The sequence below is a fragment of the Carassius auratus genome, unplaced genomic scaffold, assembly GCF_003368295.1.
Source record: "Carassius auratus strain Wakin unplaced genomic scaffold, ASM336829v1 scaf_tig00027159, whole genome shotgun sequence".
In the NCBI taxonomy this organism is placed as follows: domain Eukaryota; kingdom Metazoa; phylum Chordata; class Actinopteri; order Cypriniformes; family Cyprinidae; genus Carassius; species Carassius auratus.
In genome coordinates this window covers 208,699-230,805 of record NW_020525570.1, presented here as the reverse complement: position 1 = coordinate 230,805, position 22,107 = coordinate 208,699, and the positions used below count along the sequence as shown (strand labels likewise).

Below are 22,107 nucleotides of genomic sequence, written 5' to 3'. Positions count from 1 at the left end.
TAATCCATTTTGTCAGCATCGGCATGTCGCCGTCATTCTTTGAATAAGCTGGCTGCTGTGTTCAAGACAGACTGTGACAGTAACACAAACCCAGCGCAGAATACAGATGACATTTGATTCATAAAACCGAGTGTCATGACTGCCATCACGATAGATGCTTCCACAGATCAGCTCAGATTTAAAAACATTTTTCCTTATTTAAAGGGCATGCAACTATTTATTTTCTTAGCCTAAAATGTCCACGTGGGTAATTTTTCTTCACATATATTATAAGAAGCCTACTAGGACATTCTTCTTCTAAAATGACATGCTTCATTGATGCTTGAACATCGAATGGTTTGAGGCTGACGAAGGAGGAGACAATGGAAGGTAGATGTGAGAAAAGTCACATTTTACATTGGTATTTACATCAGGGAGTAATTACAGTGGAAGTGCTGACTAATACTAATGTATGTGTATTATTTCATGACAATTATTTTTCTGGAGCTGCTCATAATTACACTGTTATTAGGTTGTTAGTGTTTAATTAATTATATTCAATTTAAAATGACTAACATGGCCACCATATCATCAAGTGTTACTGTATGAACAAATGGTGCTGTGCCAACAGAATTGAGAAAAAAAAAGTAGGCTCTTTCATTAAAATGCCAGTTTGAATTACAGTAATTTTTAGCATTCAGAGATAAAAATCTATAATCTAGTAAAGTCAGGCCTGAATTTCACACAAATGTGGGACTATATGTGTGTGTTAATATATCAGTGCCCACCTGTTCACTCATGCTGTTGATGCCATCTGGCCCGAGCAGGTTGACCGCTTGCTTGACCAGGTCAGTTCGTCCGCAGTTGAGCATCCGGAACCCCAGGTCCTGCAGGAATTTAGCTTCTGTGGATGCAGCGTCCAGTTTCCGTGTGGCAGAGAAGCAGTCGTCTGCTCTGTTGAATTAAAGGACAGTCCAGACCCCAGTTACACACCTCCAAACAAGAAACACTACTCAATGACTTTTATTTGTTTTCAGTTATTTTTCTGTATTATTCGTTGTTAATTTAATTTTAAATATAAACATTTATAACAGTATACAATAGATTATAATATATCCCTGACACGAAACATTGTTTGTTTGCCAAGATATCCTATATCTGTGAAGTTTACAGCATGCTCCTGAAAATAACTACTTCTTGACCATGTTAAAAGAACTCGCAAAACATAGCACTTCACAGCTTGCCACTAGGACACTACAGCCACACAGGAAATGAATGAAACTTACTTAATAAGCGACGCAGTATGAGGACTGTACATGTTGTGTGTTTGTACTGCCCTTCAGTGAATGACTAACTGTTAATTAAGTTATTCTACATGCATAGTGTGCATGCCGGCTGTGTATTTGTGCATGTATGGAAGTGATGTTGCATCCCAAACATACTTCAGCTGCCGCGGCTCACAGTCCACCCCAGGTAACAGCAGTCGGGCTGCCTGTCGTACATCGTCGCTGTCCACAGAGAAGCTTCGGCGGTGTTCTGTGTGCGCCACGGCCACCCGGATCCACTCCATCAGCGGAGGCAACACCAGGAACGGCCTACAGAGACACATATTTGATATTAGAGAAGCAGTTTACCCCAAAATTTCATAATTTTTCATAATTTGTTTTTGTCCCCAACCTAAATTTCTAGCATTTAAGCACTAAGGTTTTAAGATCATAAGAAACAAAATCAGTCCATTGCATTTAAACCTTTGTCTGTTAACTTATGTTTGTTTCTTCTAATCACCTGTGCGATTTCCATTTTCAATGGACATATCTGTTTGCGTGCAGCTTCGGGATACTTTAGAGAAGTAATCATAAGCTCTCTGGTGGAATTACAGTTGCTACTAATTATTAGTGCTAAGCTGCATCTAATTAGAGTGGCAGAATATAAAAGACCTGTTGCCATCCTGACAAGTTTTCAGTCAGAAAACGAAAGCTGGAGACTCATTACTAAGAAAAACATTCATTACAACAGATGAATTTGAAGGCAAAAATATCATTAAACCGCTGCAAATGTGCTTCTATTACACTTTTTCCATTGTGACAACTGCCAGTTTTTCATATATAAGATTCAAAACTACTCTTTACAGGGCAAAGGTTGAGAAATATGTGGAATTTGACTCAACTGTAGTGAGTCACGATGATTATGCCCATGAAACTCTTTGTATGTTGAATATTTTGCTTCAAGCATTTCCGAGCAGCACATCTAACATTATTGCACTGCAGTTTAACCGAGTTTAGAGGGTTGCCAGGTTGTTGTGAATAAATATGCTAATAATTCCAACAGCTAAATAATATGACAATATGAGAAACATACACAGTTGTGTCCGCCTACGCTTGTCTTTGTGGCAAACACCCCTCTGTGTTAAAAAGCATGCAGTGTGTTGGACAAACTATGTTATCATAATTTCCAAATTAGTTGTCTGTGCACACACACTTGGACGTAAATAAAAAGGAGGCGGCATTTGACGCTAGAAAAATGCCTTTTCAAAACTTATTCAAGGGGAAAAAAAGCCATAAAGCTTCATCTTGAACCCTCTGTCATCATCTAATTGTGCTTCCTGTGACCTAGATTTGCACAATCCACACTCTTCCTCCCCGGACACCTACCCACCGCAAGAAAGTCTGCCAGGAATCCGAGCTCCACCAAAACAAACCGCAAACCCTTCTCTGTTTCTCTTCTGCCTGAATAATATGCTTCTCAGCTCCCCTCCCTTCGAAGAAATGTTTAGAGGAAAAGGACGTGGTTCTCATTCCAGCCTGGAGTTTTCCAAAGTGAAGCCACATCTGGCTGATGAAGGAGACTATAGATTTCAACAGCTTTGTATTGACCAGAGGAAGGGAGTTGCCCTATCAAAAGTTTTACCACTTGCAAGAGTGGAGACTCTCCAAAAAAATGTCACGGTTTTCATAAACATTTTGCTAAGATAAATTCCACTGATTTATGGAAATAATATGCCTGTCAGGGTACTCTGAACTAAGGAGAAATACAATAATACAAAAATACAATCTTGTCATACATCTCAACAGGCACTCCACATTACAAGAACAAAACCAATGAAAAAAAGTTATCATTTGAAAATCATACCCTTTTGAAGTTTAATAGTCACATTCAGCCATATCGCAATTATTATCTTTCTGTCCCCAAATTTAAATCATTTGTACATTTAATATGTATAAGTGAAAGTGAAGAGTTGCATAGCAATGGATGACCCATATTCAGAATTTGTGCTCTGCATGCAACTCATCCAAGTGCACACACACACCGTGAACACACCCAGAGCAGTGGGCAGCCATATTCCTACAGCACCGCCACCTTCGGGTTATCAAGTCCGACTCTAACCATTACTGTGCATCCACACTGCCAGCGTTGACAGCGTCAAAAATCACTCTGGCCACCCTGCTCACCACGCTGCAGAAAGATTTGTGAGCGCGCTGACGTAGATCGAATGCTTATCTTCTATTTAAAGCGGCCACAAAGCAAACAAGCTTGTTAAACTTGTGCAGACTAACCACAATGAGGGTTATAAGTTAACCTCATTAAATATTGTTGTGGACGAAGCATTAAGGTCCTTTACCTAATAATATATAAATCACTCAAAAAAAATACTCTGATGCAAGTAAAAGTCCTGCACTGAAAATGTTACTTAAATATAATCAAGTATAAACATTACTCAATGTACATATAATCAAGGAAATTTGTTTAAAAGTAAACTGGGACTACTGTAGCCTAGTATTATTTATTAGATCATTAGATTATTATTCTTATATCGTTACTGCACACCGGGTCATAGCTCATTACCATAAAGTTGCCCTGATTTGAACTCTCCTCGACGCTCTCAACGGCCAAGTCGCGCCGCTGCTTGATGTCTGCTCATATTGAAAATTAATGACTTCCGGCCACTTTGACGCTCTCGACGCTGGCAGCGTGAACGCAGAGTTAGGCCACGACTCCCCCAATAAAATGTATTCGTGTTAGATAAGTTACATATCCATGCACATACAAAAACAATAAATTAAAACAATGAATAAATAAAACAAAAGGTGGCAAATATTGCCAAACTGTCAATTTGAGAATTTTTTTTCCTATAATTAATTATCTTTCAGATCTAGAAAAATTGCTTCTAGGAAATAGGTTTTCTAGATGTTTCAGTGTTTTTCATGTGGGAAATTATGCATTATGCAATGTGGATATGAGCGTCCACTCGAGTCCACTCGACTCAAATCTAAAGCCACCACCCTGAACCTCTCCAGACGCTTCTTCACTCTGATATCTTGTTTTCTTTCTCCATCTCTATTCATTACGCCCCCCCCCACCCCACACACTCATTTTAATTTGATCCTCACCTACCATCTATTTGATTTTTTTTTTTGTCATCCTTCCCTCTCTCTTTCTTCCTCTACTCTCTCATTCTTCTGTGAGAGGCCAAGATAGAAATGAATATAATAGAACAGATTGTCTGTCCCTGGAGAAGGAGGCCGCTCGCTGATGCACCTATTCTGTCGAGCATTGCATGGGCGTCCCACAGGGTCCTTGGATAGGGGGCTTTTTATCACATCTGAGTGATGTGGGACTGTCTGGGACGAGATGTCCTGATGGATTTATCGATGTGGAGCGGATGCTGAACATAACTCCGTAACAATCCATTAGCGCTCTCCTCCAACAGGAGTTAAGAGTTCTACTGTATCTTCATTGTGCTACAACACTGCATAAGGGAATTAAAGATTATGTCTAAATCACGTTTTCCTTGGCATCCCTGTGCCCTTATAGTGTGAATGCGGTCTTAAGTAACCCCATTTTGATTGAAAAACTCTCGGACATATACTGATTCACAGAAAAAGGATGTATTGCACAAAGCAACAGTGCACTAGATGCCATTTGAAGAAAGTACTACCATCATGGAAGCTGTATAGCATTGCCAAGGTGTTTAAAGTGGTTATTTCTCATTGCTATGTGTTTTTTTTCTAGGTGTGCCTAGACAAGGCACAGGTCCCTGCTTAAGCATTTTTTTCAGTTGTTTTATCATCTTCCAGGGGAAAAGACTTGTATTGTATTTGTAAAGTAATGTATTTTTCAGGATGCAGTGAAGCAGATATTTCTTAGAGCTAATATTAATTAGTGAACAATATACTGTTTTCACTGGCCAATACTACTATTTAGATAAGAGAGGTGGCTAATGACTTAAAGGGATACTCCACCCCGAAATGAAAATTTTGTCATTAATCACTTACCCCCATGATGTTCTAAATGATAAAATCTTTGTTCGTCTTAGGAACACAATTTAAAATATTTTGGATGAAAACCAGGAGGCTTGTGACTGTCCCATCGACAGTAATATAATTTAGTTGTATTAGTTAATTATTTATATTTTTATTGTATATAATTTTCAATTGTTTTTGAGTTTTGAGTACGTGTTTTTTGTTTAGTTAAAAAAAAAAAAAATATATTGAAAATGTGCATTACCTATTTACAAAGCTGAATGGACAAGGACGGCATGGTTATTATCAAAATAACAGACAAATAATCAGTTGTGATAATGCTAGTAATACTAATGATGGCTGCATTAGCAAACACCACAAATTAAATATTAGATGTATGATCTGCATTAACCCTTTATGACTGCCATGATTAACTGCATTACCGTGACATACAGGAGCAACTTTCATGCTTCTAATACACAGCATGCTCTTACCTCTCAGTGTGCAGGGTGATCTTCGAGGGTTCAACATTAGGGTTTTCCCACTCCATCTGAGGACAGTGCATGAAGTAGCAGAGTGTGTAGAGGGCTTCCGGTTCCCAGTGCATGGTGCCGGTGCAGTTCTGGTGTACAGGCGTTCCATTGCTGGCGTTCATGATGTGCAGTGGCTGAAGGTGATGCATGGCACGAGACACCAGGTCACCTACAGGGGGCAGTAAAGACATGTAGTTGAATGTATGAGAATGTACTTTTATAAAGACCCCTCTTTGACTGTGCTTTGCATCAAATAAACCTTTTATACTGTCTGTCTCTTTGTGCATGTGATGTATCAGGCCTCTAGTTTCATGTCACAGACACCGGGACATTTGACAGGTAGACATTCATTACAGAAGGAAATGACAGCAAAAGGACAACAACCTTTTCCCTTTCTCGCCGAAATCTGGTACAGAGGCTACAGAAGATATTGCTCATCTTATGGAAATGAAACTTGTCAAAATGTCACAATATTTCTATCAAACCTTCTTTCATCAAACGGTTTCTTATAAATTTGGGCTTAAATTTAGAACAAACCATCTAAAAAAAAAAAACTAAAAAACAAAAAAAACAATGTACCTTTTAGATAGAAACATGAAATGTGTTAAGATACTATTATATATTTACATATATACACTAATTATTAAGTTCAGTGATAAAACTATTAGCTTGGATGAATCACTGAGCCTTCTTGGTAAAACAAAGGAAAATGTAATTGGTTCTTTGGAAAATGTCAGAAGTTTTAAAACAGAACAACATAACAAAACACTGCAATTACTGAGAATGTGTGCAAAAGGAAGTCTGTAGACTCTGTTTAAAACCTTAAAAGTGTGTGTGTGTGTGTGTGTGTGTGCGTGTGCTGCTTTCTTAATTTTATTGGACGAAACACTAAGGCAGCAGCTGGTGAATATTACTCGCCATCAGACAAACACAAACAATCCATTTCGCTCTCTCTTAAGCACACACACACACACACACACCTCCTTACACACAGCTACACTGGCAGTGCTTCTCTATAACGGCCTTTATCCAAACGAAAGCCTTATCAAGAGCAAATCTGCTCTCTTTCAAAGTTCACTCCTCCTTCAAATTGTATAGAGGACAGCTGGTTTAAAGAAGGCAATCAGGAATAGGTTTTTAATAGTCCCTAAGAGCTTTTTTGATGTTCAGTTCAGGGTTAACATGTTTTACATAATCAGACTTTCTTAAAGCAATAAGAAAAGTATAGTACCTATAGTATCATTTCATGTACAATTTATCTTGTTTAACACATTCACAAAAAAAAAAAATCTGAATTCAGTTTAGTATCTGAATTCAGTTTAGTATGTGCATATGTAATTCATTATGTATTTTCTGTCATCTCTAATTTATTCAGCCCGGATTTCTTTACATTAGCTCTGTTTTTGACTGATCTGAATGCATTCTCTTACTGGATCATTGGACTGAAAACTTGATAAATTGCGCTTCAGTAATTGTGTTAATTGCATAAAATTATTTTTATGTGCTACGGATTTTTTAAATTAATGGCATGTGTTAATGTTGACGGCCCTTATAGATTTAGATTAATTTATTTTAAAGCATTTTATTTTCAACTTACCCTTACTTTTTTGCATGCATGCATCAATCAATAAATTAATAAATACAAATACATGCAGCCTTTTTTTATTTACATCTAAATAAATAACCCTTCCATTGTACAAATATCCTGCCACATATAACTCTTCCACTAAGACAGAGGGTCATATTCTTAATATTTAATGCTCCACTTTCCCTAAAACAGGAACAATAGAATGTAATTACAATTAGTTACTTTTTTTATGAGTAACAACATGCTCGGTTTGAGAGTAAGATCATGCAACTGAATATAAAATCTTTCTCAAGTCTTGTATGAAAGTGCTTAAAACCCATCATCAGAAGACTGGCATGTTCAGCTGCTCATGAACAGAAGCACACATTTTTTCACCTGTCCAGATGGTCTGAAACATGTCTTTTAAGCTCTGCCAAGCACCATTCATCTGAAGCTAGTCTTCGCTTGATTGTACCAGAGTTGAACTCTCTCAGTAAGAATGCGAAAAGATTTGATTCCAGTGTGACCACTTTCCACCCTGGGAGTTACTGTTAACATTGTACATTTTTCCTGAACAACTTAGTATTTTGGCTTTTGCTGTTTTAAGGTGAAACGTCACTTGGACTTGGAGCTGCACAAGGAAAACGAGAAGCTGAAATAACAGTCAAAAACAGCTAGGACAGATTTAAAACCTGTGCAATTCAATGAGCACATCAAATTTGAAGCATTTCATCTGTAATGACACAATACTATGTGTTGACCTAATAAAAGGTAACTATCAAAATGTTTTATGTAAAATAACGTTAGTTATTCAGCAGGGGTTATGGTGTAGTGCTGCAGGGGGTCTGCTGCTTGATTGCGATTACATTTTTGTTAAATTAAATAATACTGTTTATTAGACCCCATTGGCCCTTGCTCATCAATTGGTTTGGCTCAGATGAAATGTGACCTGTGAATCACCTCTGGAGCTCACGGGTGTGTGAAGAGCACAGCTGCAGGCCAGAGGAGTGGAAAGACCTCTGCAGAGCACTCATACTCACCACTGCTGCTTTACAGCTGGTGACCTTTTGTAGAAGACTACATACGGCATCAGCACAAAATAGGATTGCTCTGTCACAATACTAAGAATCAGTTGACCAGTGGTTGTGGAACTGGTGTTATTTCCATCATGATTAAATCTAATCAGCAGAGCTGCACTGTCCAACATAATAGAGAAGAAATAGAAATAACAAGGATTCAGTTCTCTATCTTGTTTCTTGTATACCACCCACTAAATTAGTGTAATTGTGGATAGCAAATACTAAAATGAAAACTACCGTAAATGAAAACACTTATATATATATATATATATATATATATACCAATTACATACCAATAATCAATTTAATTGGAATAATTTAAAAGCCAAATAAAACACATTTCAATAACTCCAAAATGAACTAAAATAAAATTGGCCACAAATAAATGTCAGAATTTGAAAAATATATATATATTTTCATTTTATAACATGCCTTCATTAAACATGCAAATCGTCTCTCTCTCATATACTAAAAGAAAAAGACAAACCAAAAGACAAAATTGTAAATAAGATCTTTGCCAAACTAGCAATGCCTTTGCAACTGCCCACAACGCTGATTTTGCACAGGCAAGCGCCACTCAAAATGTCTTCGTAAAATTATTATTATAATCAACAAACAACAGGCTCCAAAACATCTGCTGATAAATGGCAAAGCTGGCCCACATTTCCAGGTTAGTTTGACACTTCGTACTCCTCTCTTTACCACGATAAAACAGAGGCTCTCGTTTTTTCCCTAAGCCTTTCGGGTGTGATTTAACTTTGAAATTGCTCCAATTATAGATCCACAAATTCCCCTTTACTCCCATCTTCTCTACAGAGAAACAGGCAGCCTTAATGATAGATCCTCTACATGGCCTTCTCTAGTCTAATTGCTCTTTGGCGGCTGGTGTAGTTTGGAGGGTGTCAGAAGAGGGGAGAGAGCAGAGGCATTCTCACGTCTTTATACTTTGTGGTAATTATTCTCCGGTCGTTCCCAAAAGGCCTCTTGGGCACACCTGCATTAATCATAAAGAATGACTCGAAGGAACTCCCTCTCTTTCCTCCCTTCAGCAGATGCTGGAGTAGGAGGTGTAATTATGAGGAACGGATCACGCCCCCGTCGAATATGATGCCGCAGAGATGCCCCGCGAGCCCATCCACTCTGCCAAGTGTAATATCGAGGCATAATACTCTACTTTTTTATTTCTTGCTGTATAGTTTTGCTTAATATTGAAAGAGGGAATCTTTGAAGGTAAATGAGTGCAAACTGAAGGTGTTCTACTACCTTTTCTGCAACATGTGCAACTTTAGTTTTTCCTGAAGTGACCAGCTGCCATGTTTCACGATCCAATCAATTTCTGACAGATAAAATGAAGTCCTAGTCTTCACTCACTAGCCACTTTATTAGGTACACCTTGCTAGTACTGGGTTGGACCCCCTTTTGCCTTCACAACTGCCTTTATTTTTTGTGGCATAGATAGAGAAGGTGTTGGAAACATTCCTCAGAGATTTTGGTCTATATTGACATCATAGTATCATGCAGTTGCTGCAGATTTGTCGGCTATACATCCATGATGTGAAACTCTTGTTCCATCACATCCCAAAGCTGCTCTATTGGATTGAGATCTGGTGACTGTGGAAGCCATTTGAGTAAAGTGAACTCATGGTCATGTTCAAGAAACCAGTCTGAGATGATTTGAGCTTTGTGACATGGTGCATTATCCTGCTGGAAGTAGCCATCAGGGGCCCAAAGTGTGCCAAGAAAATATCCCCCACACCATTACACCACCACCAGACTGAACCATTGAAAAAAGACAGGATGGGTCCATGCTTTCATATTCTTTACACCAAATTCTGACCCTACCATCTGAATGTCGCAGCAGAAATTGAGACTCATTGACCAAATTGTAGCCTCTGTGTCCTGTTCTTAGCTGAGGAAATTGACCTCATCTAGATGCCTAAATGCATTTTGTTGCTGCCTGCCCTGTGACTGACTGATTAGCAATTTGTGTTATCAAGCAATTGAACAGGTGTACCTAATAAAGTGGCTAGTGAGTGTCTATTTTTGAACATCCTGTTTTTATATGGAAGTGTGCCACATTTTGGTTGCAAATGTCATTTCATGTTTACCTAAACATACTATCTTTCACTATGGAAAAGAAAGCATCAAAAACCATAACTGAAAGTGACCTTCAATGATTTGAATCTCAAGTAGGATGCAATCTAATAATGATGAACCACAACCTGAAGCTTCAAAGAGATGCCAAAGGACAAAGTCAAAGCCGAAAGACTGAAACTGTCCTTTTTGGTGTCAAAGAAGCTTGGACCCTTAGAAGTTTATTTCAGAGGGCATTTCCAGAGCCAGGCAAAATCCTCAACCTTACTAAGACACTTCACATACAGCTTACCGAGGCCTTACTGACAAATAAAGACCAGAGCGAATATTTATTTAGTATAGAATTGTTTAAATGATTAAAATGATTCTTATTATTGATTATGCATGTCTTTTACACAATATATTCACTGGAAATTGAGCTAGTGAAAGAATGAATTATTCCCGGTGGGGTCTTCTGCTGTTGTAGCCCATCCACCTCAAGGTTGTGCGTGTAGTGGCTTCAGAAATGCTTTGCTGCATACATCGGTTGTAACGAGTGGTTATTTCAGTCAAAGTTGCTCTTCTATCAGCTTGAATCAGTCGGCCCATTCTCCTCTGACTTCTAGCATTAACAAGGCATCTTCGCTAACAGGACTGCCGCATACTGGATGTTTTTCCCTTTTCACGCCATTCTTTGTAAACCCTAGAAATGGTTGTGCGTGAAAATCCCAGTAACTGAGCAGATTGTGAAATACTCAGACTGGCCCGTCTGGCACCAACAACCATGCAACGCTCAAAATTGCTTAAATCATCTTTCCCATTCTGACATTCAGTTTGGAGTTCAGGAGATTGTCTTGACAAGGACCACACCCCTAAATGCATTGAAGCAACTGCCATGTGATTGGTTGATTAAATAATTGCATTAATGAGAAATTGAATAGGTATTCCTAATAATCATTTAGGTGAGTGTATACTAGAAGAATATAATACCAAAATGAAAATAACACTTAAAATAAGCAAAACCACAAAGCACAGATTTTTTTCTCTCTCCACAAAATAGAGAAAGTCATATGGGTTTGAAATTGTGTAAGGGTAAGGAAATGAAGATAGAATTTATATTTTGGGTGAACTATAAGTGGAGCAATTACACAGGGAGCAAAAACAATAAATTTCTCTCTTTTTTTGTTCAATTTGTTTTTGTTTATCAGTAAAAATGCCCTCTCTCACCATCAGCCATTCTGATTTTGACTCAAGGTCAAAGCCAACAATGGTCTACCCATCAGTGAGGCAATCTGTAAGAGATCAAGGCCGGTGAATCACTGGTTATGCCTGACTAGTCAGCAAATGTGTCACTGAAACAGGTGCCTTCATTTAAAAGTCACACACATACGCAAACAAAATTATGCAGTGTGTTTGCGTATGCATATGCTCTCTGGAGGCCGTCATACTGAATCCTCCAGAGAATGATGATTGCCTCATCCACCCTATGTGGCTGTGTGGACCGGAATTATAAAGACAAACTATCACTGCGGGCCATGATTCATCTAGCTGAGGACTTGACGCCATTAACAATGGCAACTCACAATATCTATCACCCAGAGGCCAGAAGCACAGAGTGTTTCATCTATGGGTACATTTACAACATGACATCCATTACAAATAACCACCTCTGGGAAGCCATAACTACAACCTCCGAGTGCAGATACTATATACTAATGGCAGTCATAAAACAGTTCAAGCCTTGTAATTTAATTTGACAAACTGCATGTGTCATTCTGCTTATCTGTGCAGTCACAATGTAACCGCGAGTGCTAAATTGCTTTTGTACAACAATCCAATAAACAAAATTTAATATTGGGTAAATTACAGTTTAAACTATATTGCCAGTTACTTTGTGTAGTTTTGCTCCACCAATGGAAATATTTCAGAACAAAGGTACAATAGAACCATTGCATGTTGGTAAAGACTTGTTTAGGTGAATTATTCAGCGTCTCATTCATGAAATCACTTGTACCGTTCCTGAACGAGTCTGCATTCGATTCATTCATCAAAATCAGCATTATCAATCAGCATTTTTCAACCAGTTGATAAAGTGAGCGATTCAATGACTCATTTATAAAGAAAGGCATTTGTTTTGTACCTAAATAAAATTGTACTTTTTAATCAATGATTTAAGTGAATGATTAAATTACAAATGTATAAAGACGGTCATTTGTTTCTGTTCCTGAATTATTCAGAGCTCTTGAATGAATCAGTTGGGTTGATAAGTCACTGACACACTAATAAATACAGTCACATTTCGCCACCTACTGGCAAGTCAAGGTAGTTTGCAGAAAGAGTCACTGAAAAATCCCCAGCACTAATACACAGACTGACAGACTGTCAGCAAACACAAGCTGAGTGATACAAACAGTAAAAATCCCAGATGCACAGTAATTTGAGGACCGGAACAAACTGTTGTATAATCCTTAATTAAACACATATATTACCACAGGCATGCAAAACACAGTAAGCACAAACTGTAACACTGAACTTGGGATTCAAGTTAATTTATTTTTCCTAAAGCAACCCTAAACCCTGATTTCAGCTGCCAGGGGTGATGCTTTCTAAGATTTTCTCATGTTTTATGCATATATGATGATACCGCTCCTACAGGGAAACCTCTGCAGTTGTTCTAAAGAGCCACAGTAGGCATAGTGAGTGGCAGGCTGGCTTACCTTTATGCCCCCAAATCTGATTTTATGATGAAATATGTTGAGATTTCATATATAAGACAACTCATCTCATAAAACTGATCTCTGGAGGTGACATGGGGAGCAATGAAAGACGTGAATTCAGCAGTGCTCTTGAGTGCTGGGAAATAAGACGGAAGAATTAGGATGACCTGGGTCTGAGGATGCTTATTAGCAAAGTTTATACAACAAACCTCTGAGGCGCTCAGGGGAGTCCTTCATGTAAACACTTTTCTTAAATGCACTTTTACATAATGATTCTGAAAGTGTCACCCTCAGGTCATCCAAGAGGTATATGAGTTTGCTTTTTCATCTGAAATCAGTGCTTGATCGGTGCATATTTCTCTCCTGATTCAGACAAGACTTTTGCTTGAGAAAGCAATATAATGGAAAGAGAAGCCATTTTTTTATGCTTTTTGCTTCACAAGACATTATTTGATGGACTGGAAATGTGTGGATTACTAGTAGATTATGATTATGTTTTTATTAGCTGTTTTCACTCATTTTGACAGCACCTATTCACTGCAGGGGATCCACTGGTGAGCAAGAGATGTAAAGCTACATTTCTCCACATCTGTTCCAATGAATAGATCCTGAAAAAGAAACAAACTCATCTACAGCTTTTAGATTTTCATTTTTGGATGGACTATCCCTTTAAATCTAATACTTAATGTTGAACCACACACAATGCAATTGCTTTACTGAAAAGTGTTGCTACTGTGTTGACAACAACTTCCCCTTAGATCTTTTGCAAGTCCTAGCTGGATGCCGAAGGAAATTTCTGCATAAAAGATTGTCTCCACAAACGTGACAAATGGAGGCGTCTCAGTATTAACTACCAATGTGAAAGCAGCAGGAAATAGTGTCGAAGCCTGTATAATTACTCCCTCTCAGTATAATTACCGGGTTTTCATTTGACCGTGAAATAAAGGCACCTTGCTATGCAATCTCCTGCACAGCTCGTGGGATATTTTTTCCATTGAGGCAGCACAAGACTTTTGGCTCCATTAAAATTTGAAGACACTCACCTCATTTTCTGGAAGGGAGCACAGCTCAAGTGCAAAATATTAAATGTTTTCAAATAAATGGTAAACGGATATTTCATATCGTGTTGTGATAAAAAAAAAAAAATGCATACAAGCATGTGATTCCCCCACTGACACAAGCTGGTCCATCAATAACATTGCCTGTCCACGCTGAACACCAAACAGTTGTGTGACTAAACTTTTCAAATACAATATATTGTGATTGATTAAAAAAAATTTTTGGACCAATGCAAAAAAAAAAAAAAAAAAAGCAGATGAACCAAATGTCTTATGCTGATTATGATAAAAACATGGAAAAGATTTTCACGTTGAGTCACATCTGATTATGAAATGTTTTAGCATCAGCATTTTATATTATGCACTATATGTATTTCAACATTTACCAACACATTTATTTCAGTATTACAAATTATGTGCTCATGCTGATGCATGCTATGTTAATTACACTAAATCAAATACAATTACGTGCCATTTTGGCCGAATTTGCAGTTATCCTGAGTAACATGAGAGTTGTCAAACTTTAACTGTCAGGAGGCCTTCATTAAGATGCTTTTTTTTTACATGCTTGACAGCATGGTAATAATGCACTTGAATCATCTACAAGCCACAATGCTCAGTATAAGGTGCAGGCTTATAAAGTGAACTAATTAGAATAAATTCCTTCAGCTAATGTTAAATTACAATGCCCTTTTAATTGTGATCATTGAAAGGTGACTGCAGCACATTGTATTTCCCCCTCACAATTTTCTCTTTGAGGTCTGTCAGCAGTCTGCAGAAAGAGTGACAGGTCAGGAGTTGCTGTAGTTTGTGCAGATGAAAATAATGACTCAATTGCCCTTATCTGTCTGGCAAGCATCAGAGTGAAAAAAAGAGGCTTGTCTTCTCAGACTCTTTAGTGCAATTCTGAAATGCACTTTAACAAGTCTCCAACTGAAACAGAAAGGTGAGCCAGGACATACTATATATAGGTGCTCATTGCCTTTTTTATTATTACATGATAAACATTTTATTTACATCACACAAGGGGAGGGACATTCGTATCCTATAGAGCATTTGACTGGACAAAAATGTGCAACAGGATGACTTATTATTTCTGCTCCATGTTACTAAAAGAGAAAGTGTGTACATTTTAAATACACATTTTTGCTAAAGGTGAGTTTAGTCAATGTTAAGGAATACACTTATGTTTAGAAGGCAACAAAGCAAATACATATGGATTAAACTGGATAATTCGATCCTGTAGCTTCAAACATCTTATTATATCCTAAAAGTTGTTTGGATTTTGTTGGTGAATACTTCAGCTTTTGTCTTGCTTGTAAAAAGTATTAGATATATTTCTCTTTAGCCCTGCCCTACTATCTGTTTTCTGCACCAAAGCATCAAGTAGGCATTTCCCTTTGTGCTGTATGATCATTTAGATTACTTACAAAAACGCTTGAACAAGGATTAAGTAAATATCAGAGGATGTACCCTTTAGACACAAAGCTTTCAGACAGATGATCAACTTCCCAGGGGCTGTGCATGTCTAAATGTACATGCAAGTTTGTGTATGTGAGTGTGTGCTTAGCAAATAGCAGTGTTTTTGTCCCACAGTCTGCTTTCAAGGTGTCAGAGGGGAAATTGTGTATCTCAGCAGGTAGAAATAAGTGATGAGGAAATGATAGACATGTCAGGTTTAAAGGACATGGTGTCCTAAAAAAAGAGAGAAAGTATCTGAGGAAAAATGTCTAAGCATCCATATTTGCAAATTTCCACATTGAGTTTTCCTTAGCTTTGCTTAACCACTGTTATTAAGGAGTCCAAAGAGCAAGCGGTGTGTCTTTGTGAAAAAAGTAACTTCTCCAGGTTTTACAAAAACAGGTGAATAGCTTAAATCTCACTGAAGTCCTCCTTAAGCAGATCTATTTAAAAAAATAAGAATACTTCGACCTTTTCACAATTCATCAGTGATCACAAATTTAAGGGAAGTATAACTTTTTCTTAAAAGAAGAGAAAAACTATTTAAGGTGAAAGTGACAGTAAAGGCATTTACACTGAACAAAATTATAAATGCAACATTTTGTTTCTGCCCCATTTTTCATGAGCTGAACTCAAAGATCAAAGACTTTTTCTATGTACACAAAAGGCCTATTTCTATCAAATATTGCTCCCAAATCTGTCTAAATCTATGTTAATAAGCACTTCTCCTTCGCCGAGATAATCCACCCACCTCACAGGTGTGGCATATCAAGATGCTGATTAGACAGCATGATTATTGCACAGGTGTGCCTTAGCTTGGCCACAATAAAAGGCCACTAAAATATACAGGGTTTCTTTTCTTGCTCCTTATATTTTCATTCAGACTTAATATTACTCTAAAAGCTAAATCACACTGCACTGACAGCCAACAACCAACGTTGAAAATCACCAGATTACAGTATGTCACTTCTCAGATATTCTATGACCCCAAAAACAAGTAGTGACCAATGCCAACAGATGCTAAAAGAGTAGCACACTGATCCGACAAAACCCAACATGTCAGTCTGTTAGTGCAGTGTGAATTAGCCTCAACTTGCTAAGCATTTAACAGCTGTTCTGATACTGAAGTGGCACTTGGTGTGTTTCCGGGTGGCTCAGGCCCATCAGGAAACATCACAGAGAATGGGGAAAAAAAGGGGCTTGATTGGGTCATCTTCATTTACAGGCTAAATGCAGATGATTTCACTTCTTTCACTGACACTGGACATCCTTATCATCAATACTGCTGGCGACATTTAAATGTCAGTAAGAAAATAAATTTAATTTTCTGCTATATATAACAGCTATAATTTAGAAACCTATAACTAGAAGAAGAAAAAGTGTTAGCTTATAACCTTGACATGCAGTGCATTTCCATGACGACAAATCAGTCACAACCAATTTATAATTGTCTGTGTTGCATATTAAGCTCATATCTTAAAACACTGGAATATAATGAAAAATATTACAGATATAAAAGTAAAATAAAAGGTCAACAGTCTACTAAATGACTATTAGACATAAGTCCAATTGAGCTGCTGGTCTATAATTAAAATCATTGCTTTTCAGTTTTTTGAGAACTTCAAGTTAATATTTGATTTAGACTTAATAATAAACCTACTTAAGTTATCCCGCCAAGAGCAGCTAGGGGTTTTCTCTATGCCTTGTCAAGATTGTGGTTTGAATAATAGTCCTTAATTGCTAATTTCCTATGCATAATCTAAAAGGCCTATGTTAAATGAAATGAATACATTTCACTTTTTCACATTTATTTTGTTTTTAGCGCAAATATTGAAAGCAAAGGTTTCTTCTGGACTTTATAAGCTCCAGAAAAGCATGTACTGGACATTTTTCAAGATACCCCAAAGTTTGAATAAATAACTTAATAAAGAATGCTAGGGATTATGGTAAACCAATAAGAAAGCTCAGTGCAGGCCGAACTCTTCAGGGGATTCTTGGAGGGAGCGGAGAGACAGATGTCTGAATTACAGCCATATTGTAAAGGGAGCTTCTTCTCACAGTTTTCGTGCAGTAGCATATAAACAGAAAATAATTCTGGTAATTTTTTGAGAGAAATAAATAGGGTAAAAACTCATGTACTATAAAAATATGTGCTTGTTTAATTGTCCCTGATGTATAGCTAAAGAAATTTTTTTTTTAAACGTTGTATCATAACATAAGCAGCCTTCAGCACAGAGGAGTTTGTAATAGGTGGGTCTCATTGTTAACTGCCCACAGTATATCATGTTTCCAAGTTAATTTGCCTAACGGATGCTTTTAACATCAGCGGTGTATGTGGCTTCATACAGAGACGTTGGGACGCTCATAAAAATGCTGGACACTCACTAACGAGTACTGTTTTGCATTACACCACACCGACCATTACCAGTCTGTGATAAGGACATTGTGAGATAATTATATATTTCAGCATTTAAATATTTCACATAGCCAAAACTGAGAAGATTCAACAGGGAAAATGAATATGCATGGGAACTTTTCATCAGCAACAACAAAACAGCTATTGCATAATCCAGGCTTTTATATTTCACTGCACAGTTTGAAAATGAGCCATAGTTAGTTAACTGTCAATTAGGTAGCTTTTGAAGGGTTTGCAGTCAGTATATAAATGCATATTGTACATTGTACACACAAGACTGGAAAGGTGGAAAAGTCAATGATATCTGATTATGCCTTATTTAAGGCGCAACAGCTAATATTATGCATGTTACATCACCAATGCCGCATTATGACAGCAACCTCAAATCTGTGCTAATAATTTATACAATAACACAAACACCCTGCAGCTTCCTAAATAATCCACCTAATATGTTAAGTCTATTTAGTATTCAATATAAATGACTATTGAGCACTATAAAAAAAAAAAAAAAATGTACAAGGGTACAAAAAAAACTGCAATATAAACCTTTTGAATTCGAATCAACATGAAGACAGTAAAATAAATATTACCATGATACACAAATAATACTGTACATGCACGCACGCACACACACACACACACATACACACACACAGTATATATAGAAAAAATTCACCCCACTTTAAAAATCATCACATTTTGTTGCTTTGCGACCAGAAATAAAGACAGACATAGTTTTTTTTATTTTTTATCCAGCTGGATTTTCTCAGTGCAACTCAGAACATTCAAGTCAAATATATAACATAGGATATAATATAATATTTATATTATTTAAAAAAAAAAAAAAAAACACTGAGTTGGAAAAAGCATCACCCCCTTGTGTCAGTATTTTGTTGAACCACCTTTTGGTTCAATTACAGCCTTTAGTCTGTTGGGATTAACTTTGCACATCTAGACTTTGCAATATTTGCCCACTCTTCTTTGCAAAACTGCTGAGGTTCAGTTCAATTTGATTGTGACTGTTTGTGTTCTGCAGTCTCCATGTCTTTCCACAGATTTTCACTGGGGTTTAAGTCTGGGCTCTGACTGGGCCATGCAAGGACATTCACCTTTTTCTCCTTCAACCACTGTGTGCTCAGAATCGCTGTATGCTTTGGGTCATTGTCATGTTGAAAAGTAAACCTTCTTCCCATTTGACTGTATTAAGCCCCATACATTTCTTTCTATCCTGACAAGTGCTCCAGTCCCTGCTGCAGAGAAACCGACAGTAGCTTGCCACCCATAGTTGATTGTTTGCTTTAGCCTACATCTACATTAATCCGGATACATTTGAAAATGGTGTTTTCGTTTTAAAATGCTCTCCGTCCACTAGCATTTTCCAAGTGTCTTATCCACACAGAGACATCAGAAAATGTTAAATTTGCTTTCTGTGCATGCATAAAGCCTCAAAAAAGATAACTGAAGATGATACACACGGAACAGGCATGAGACCTAATATGTATATATTAGGGCTGGTGAGCGATTAAATTTTTTTATCTAATTAATTCCATGATATTTTGATTAATCTAATTAATTGCACATCAAATTACTCTGAAAAGATAAAGTCATTGTTGTGCAAAGCATCAAACAGAGACTACAAAAAGTAGGTTCAGTAAGAAAAATTGTTTCATAAAATGTATTACATATACTCTTTTGGACCATGTGAGTAAATGTCAGAATGGTTGGGTGAACTATAACTTTAATAATTTATTTTCTTAATTTTATTATTACTACTATGAAAATATAAAATAATTTCTTTAATGGAAATGATACTCTAAATAATAAACTAAAACTGCCATTAGGTGGTGGTAAATGTCTTAATGATTAAGTCATCGAGTCATTCATTTGATTTGTTCAAATGGCTGATTCATTTAGGAGTGAAGTAAAGGGATCTTTATGAATGGTTCATTGAATCATCAGGCTTGTTCGACTTGAAGGGGATCATCACCATCAGACTGATCGGTGTGTGCCAGCAAAGAATCGCAAGAGCTATAGAGAGCAAACGGCTACTTGTGCTTTTGAATCACTCTCTTTGATGTACTTGATGTCATACACTGATCGGTCTGTGCAGCGCCACTTCAAATCCAACGCCACTATGGCCAATGGTTCAACGCGCCAAATGGTTCACCAAGTTAAGAAATTAAGAAATGAAATGCCGCTGTGGGTTGCACGGGGATAAACAGTTGTGATTTGTATTTATATTTTGGTTGGCAAAATTGAGCAAAACAGACAACATTGTGTCTAAAATAACACAATATTAACTTCTTAATGAACTGTAAGATGGGTATCACATTTGCACTAGTGCGATATTGCACTTAGACTACAGCTCATGTGATACAATATTAACTTCTTAATGAACTGTAAGATGAGTTACAGTTAGGATATAATATAATATAATATAATTAAAAATAAACAAAAAATAATTAAATCGGGAGCATCCCCTCCTGTGACCCATGATTTGTCTGTACGTGTATTCAGAACCAGTGAGCAAAGGACTTTCATAATAAAAAAACTGTGATAAACGAGAGAAAAAAATAAATCAATTAATGCGTTAACGCGATAATGCGTTAACTTGCCAAGCCCTTATTAAAATATCATTCAAACAAACAAATATATGTACATTTATTTATTAAGGGGAAATAACTTAAATTTTGCTTAAGAATTTAGCTTAAAGCTAAATAAAAAAGTACACATTATTTATTTATGTTTTGTGAGCCTCACCTAATCAATACTAATTAATTGTACATACTATAAATTATATCTAATAATTGTGCTTAATTCTGCTTAAGAATTTAGCTTGAAGCAAGAAGAAAAAAAAGGTTAATTTTAAATATGACCCCAAAATGTTCTGGGTTTTTGTGAGTTTTACCCAAACAAAATGTATTTCATACACTAAACAAGTAAGCAATAGGCTGGTTGCAATGTTTGCCCTATTGTTTCCCAGCAGAATGCAATGTTGATTAGAGTGACAGTAGGGTCACTGGCACTCTGTAATTTACTCAAGTCCCTTTGCACACATCAAATTTCCCCTCCTCAGTGGGGTCACATGTATTAATTTTGCAGGCACACTTGAGGAGACATAATCAGTGTGGATGATGGTGTTCTCTTTTGCATCTTGAATTATTGGGTGTTGTTTGATCACTATGTTTTAAAAAATAACACTATAATTAAAAAATAACCAAGGCCACAATCCTGTAGTACACACAAGCTCTGAAATTCACTGCCGCACACAGGCTAACCAAGACAAATATACAAAGAGCTATTATTCACGGAGACACGGTTATTCAACGGCCATCCGGTGGACACTTCAGGGAGACACACCCCACTCAGCAAGGGTAGGGCCTTCCAGCTGCTGACCGCTGCCTTCATACACCCACACAATAGACTAAAAACAGCTAAAGGCCTCGGAATACTTCACTTTCCGTGTTCCGTCTCATGCACAGCCTCGTCTGCACAGCTTTCAAAGTATACTCAACCGTGGATGAGCGCGGATGGATGAATTTGACACATGCACAGTACCACTTACTTTACTTGCATTCTGTCTCAACATTCACCTCGTGCATGCGCAGCTGTCCGCAAGCCCTCCTGCTCACGAAAATTATGTAATGTGGACTTTGCGTGGACATGGAATTCCAAAGAATATTTTGGCCCAGATGTGAAACAGCTCAGGGACCTGACACAGAATGGATCCCAAACCAAGGTCATTGCTTAATTTCACTGGCCCAAGGAGAAATATTTTGACTAAACTTAAACATGAATGTATCATGAAAAGTATGATGAAAAATGTGCACTCTTTCTCTTCTCAGAAAAACATATCAAAAACACTGATGACTAATCCTGCACTAGATGGATTTTTAGAATGAGAATGCCCCTCCCCCTAGTACAGCCTGTACAACCAACATGTACAAATAGTTGCTAATAAACCTTTTCAAAAAGGATAAAATG

At 37.2% G+C, this 22,107-nt stretch overlaps 1 protein-coding gene across 3 annotated transcripts in view; it reads right to left on the bottom strand.

The window, feature by feature from the left end:
• The window catches only part of LOC113079084 (ankyrin repeat and BTB/POZ domain-containing protein BTBD11-A-like), a 105,983-nt gene that overhangs the window by 13,666 nt on the left and 70,210 nt on the right, over positions 1–22,107 (bottom strand). For all 3 annotated transcript variants that reach the window (XM_026251278.1, XM_026251279.1, XM_026251281.1), the window contains 3 exons: positions 5,714–5,921; positions 1,422–1,574; positions 768–933 (listed from right to left, as the gene is read on the bottom strand). In XM_026251278.1, the coding sequence (XP_026107063.1) occupies positions 768–933; positions 1,422–1,574; positions 5,714–5,921 (527 nt within the window). The remainder of the gene's footprint in view (positions 1–767; positions 934–1,421; positions 1,575–5,713; positions 5,922–22,107) is intronic.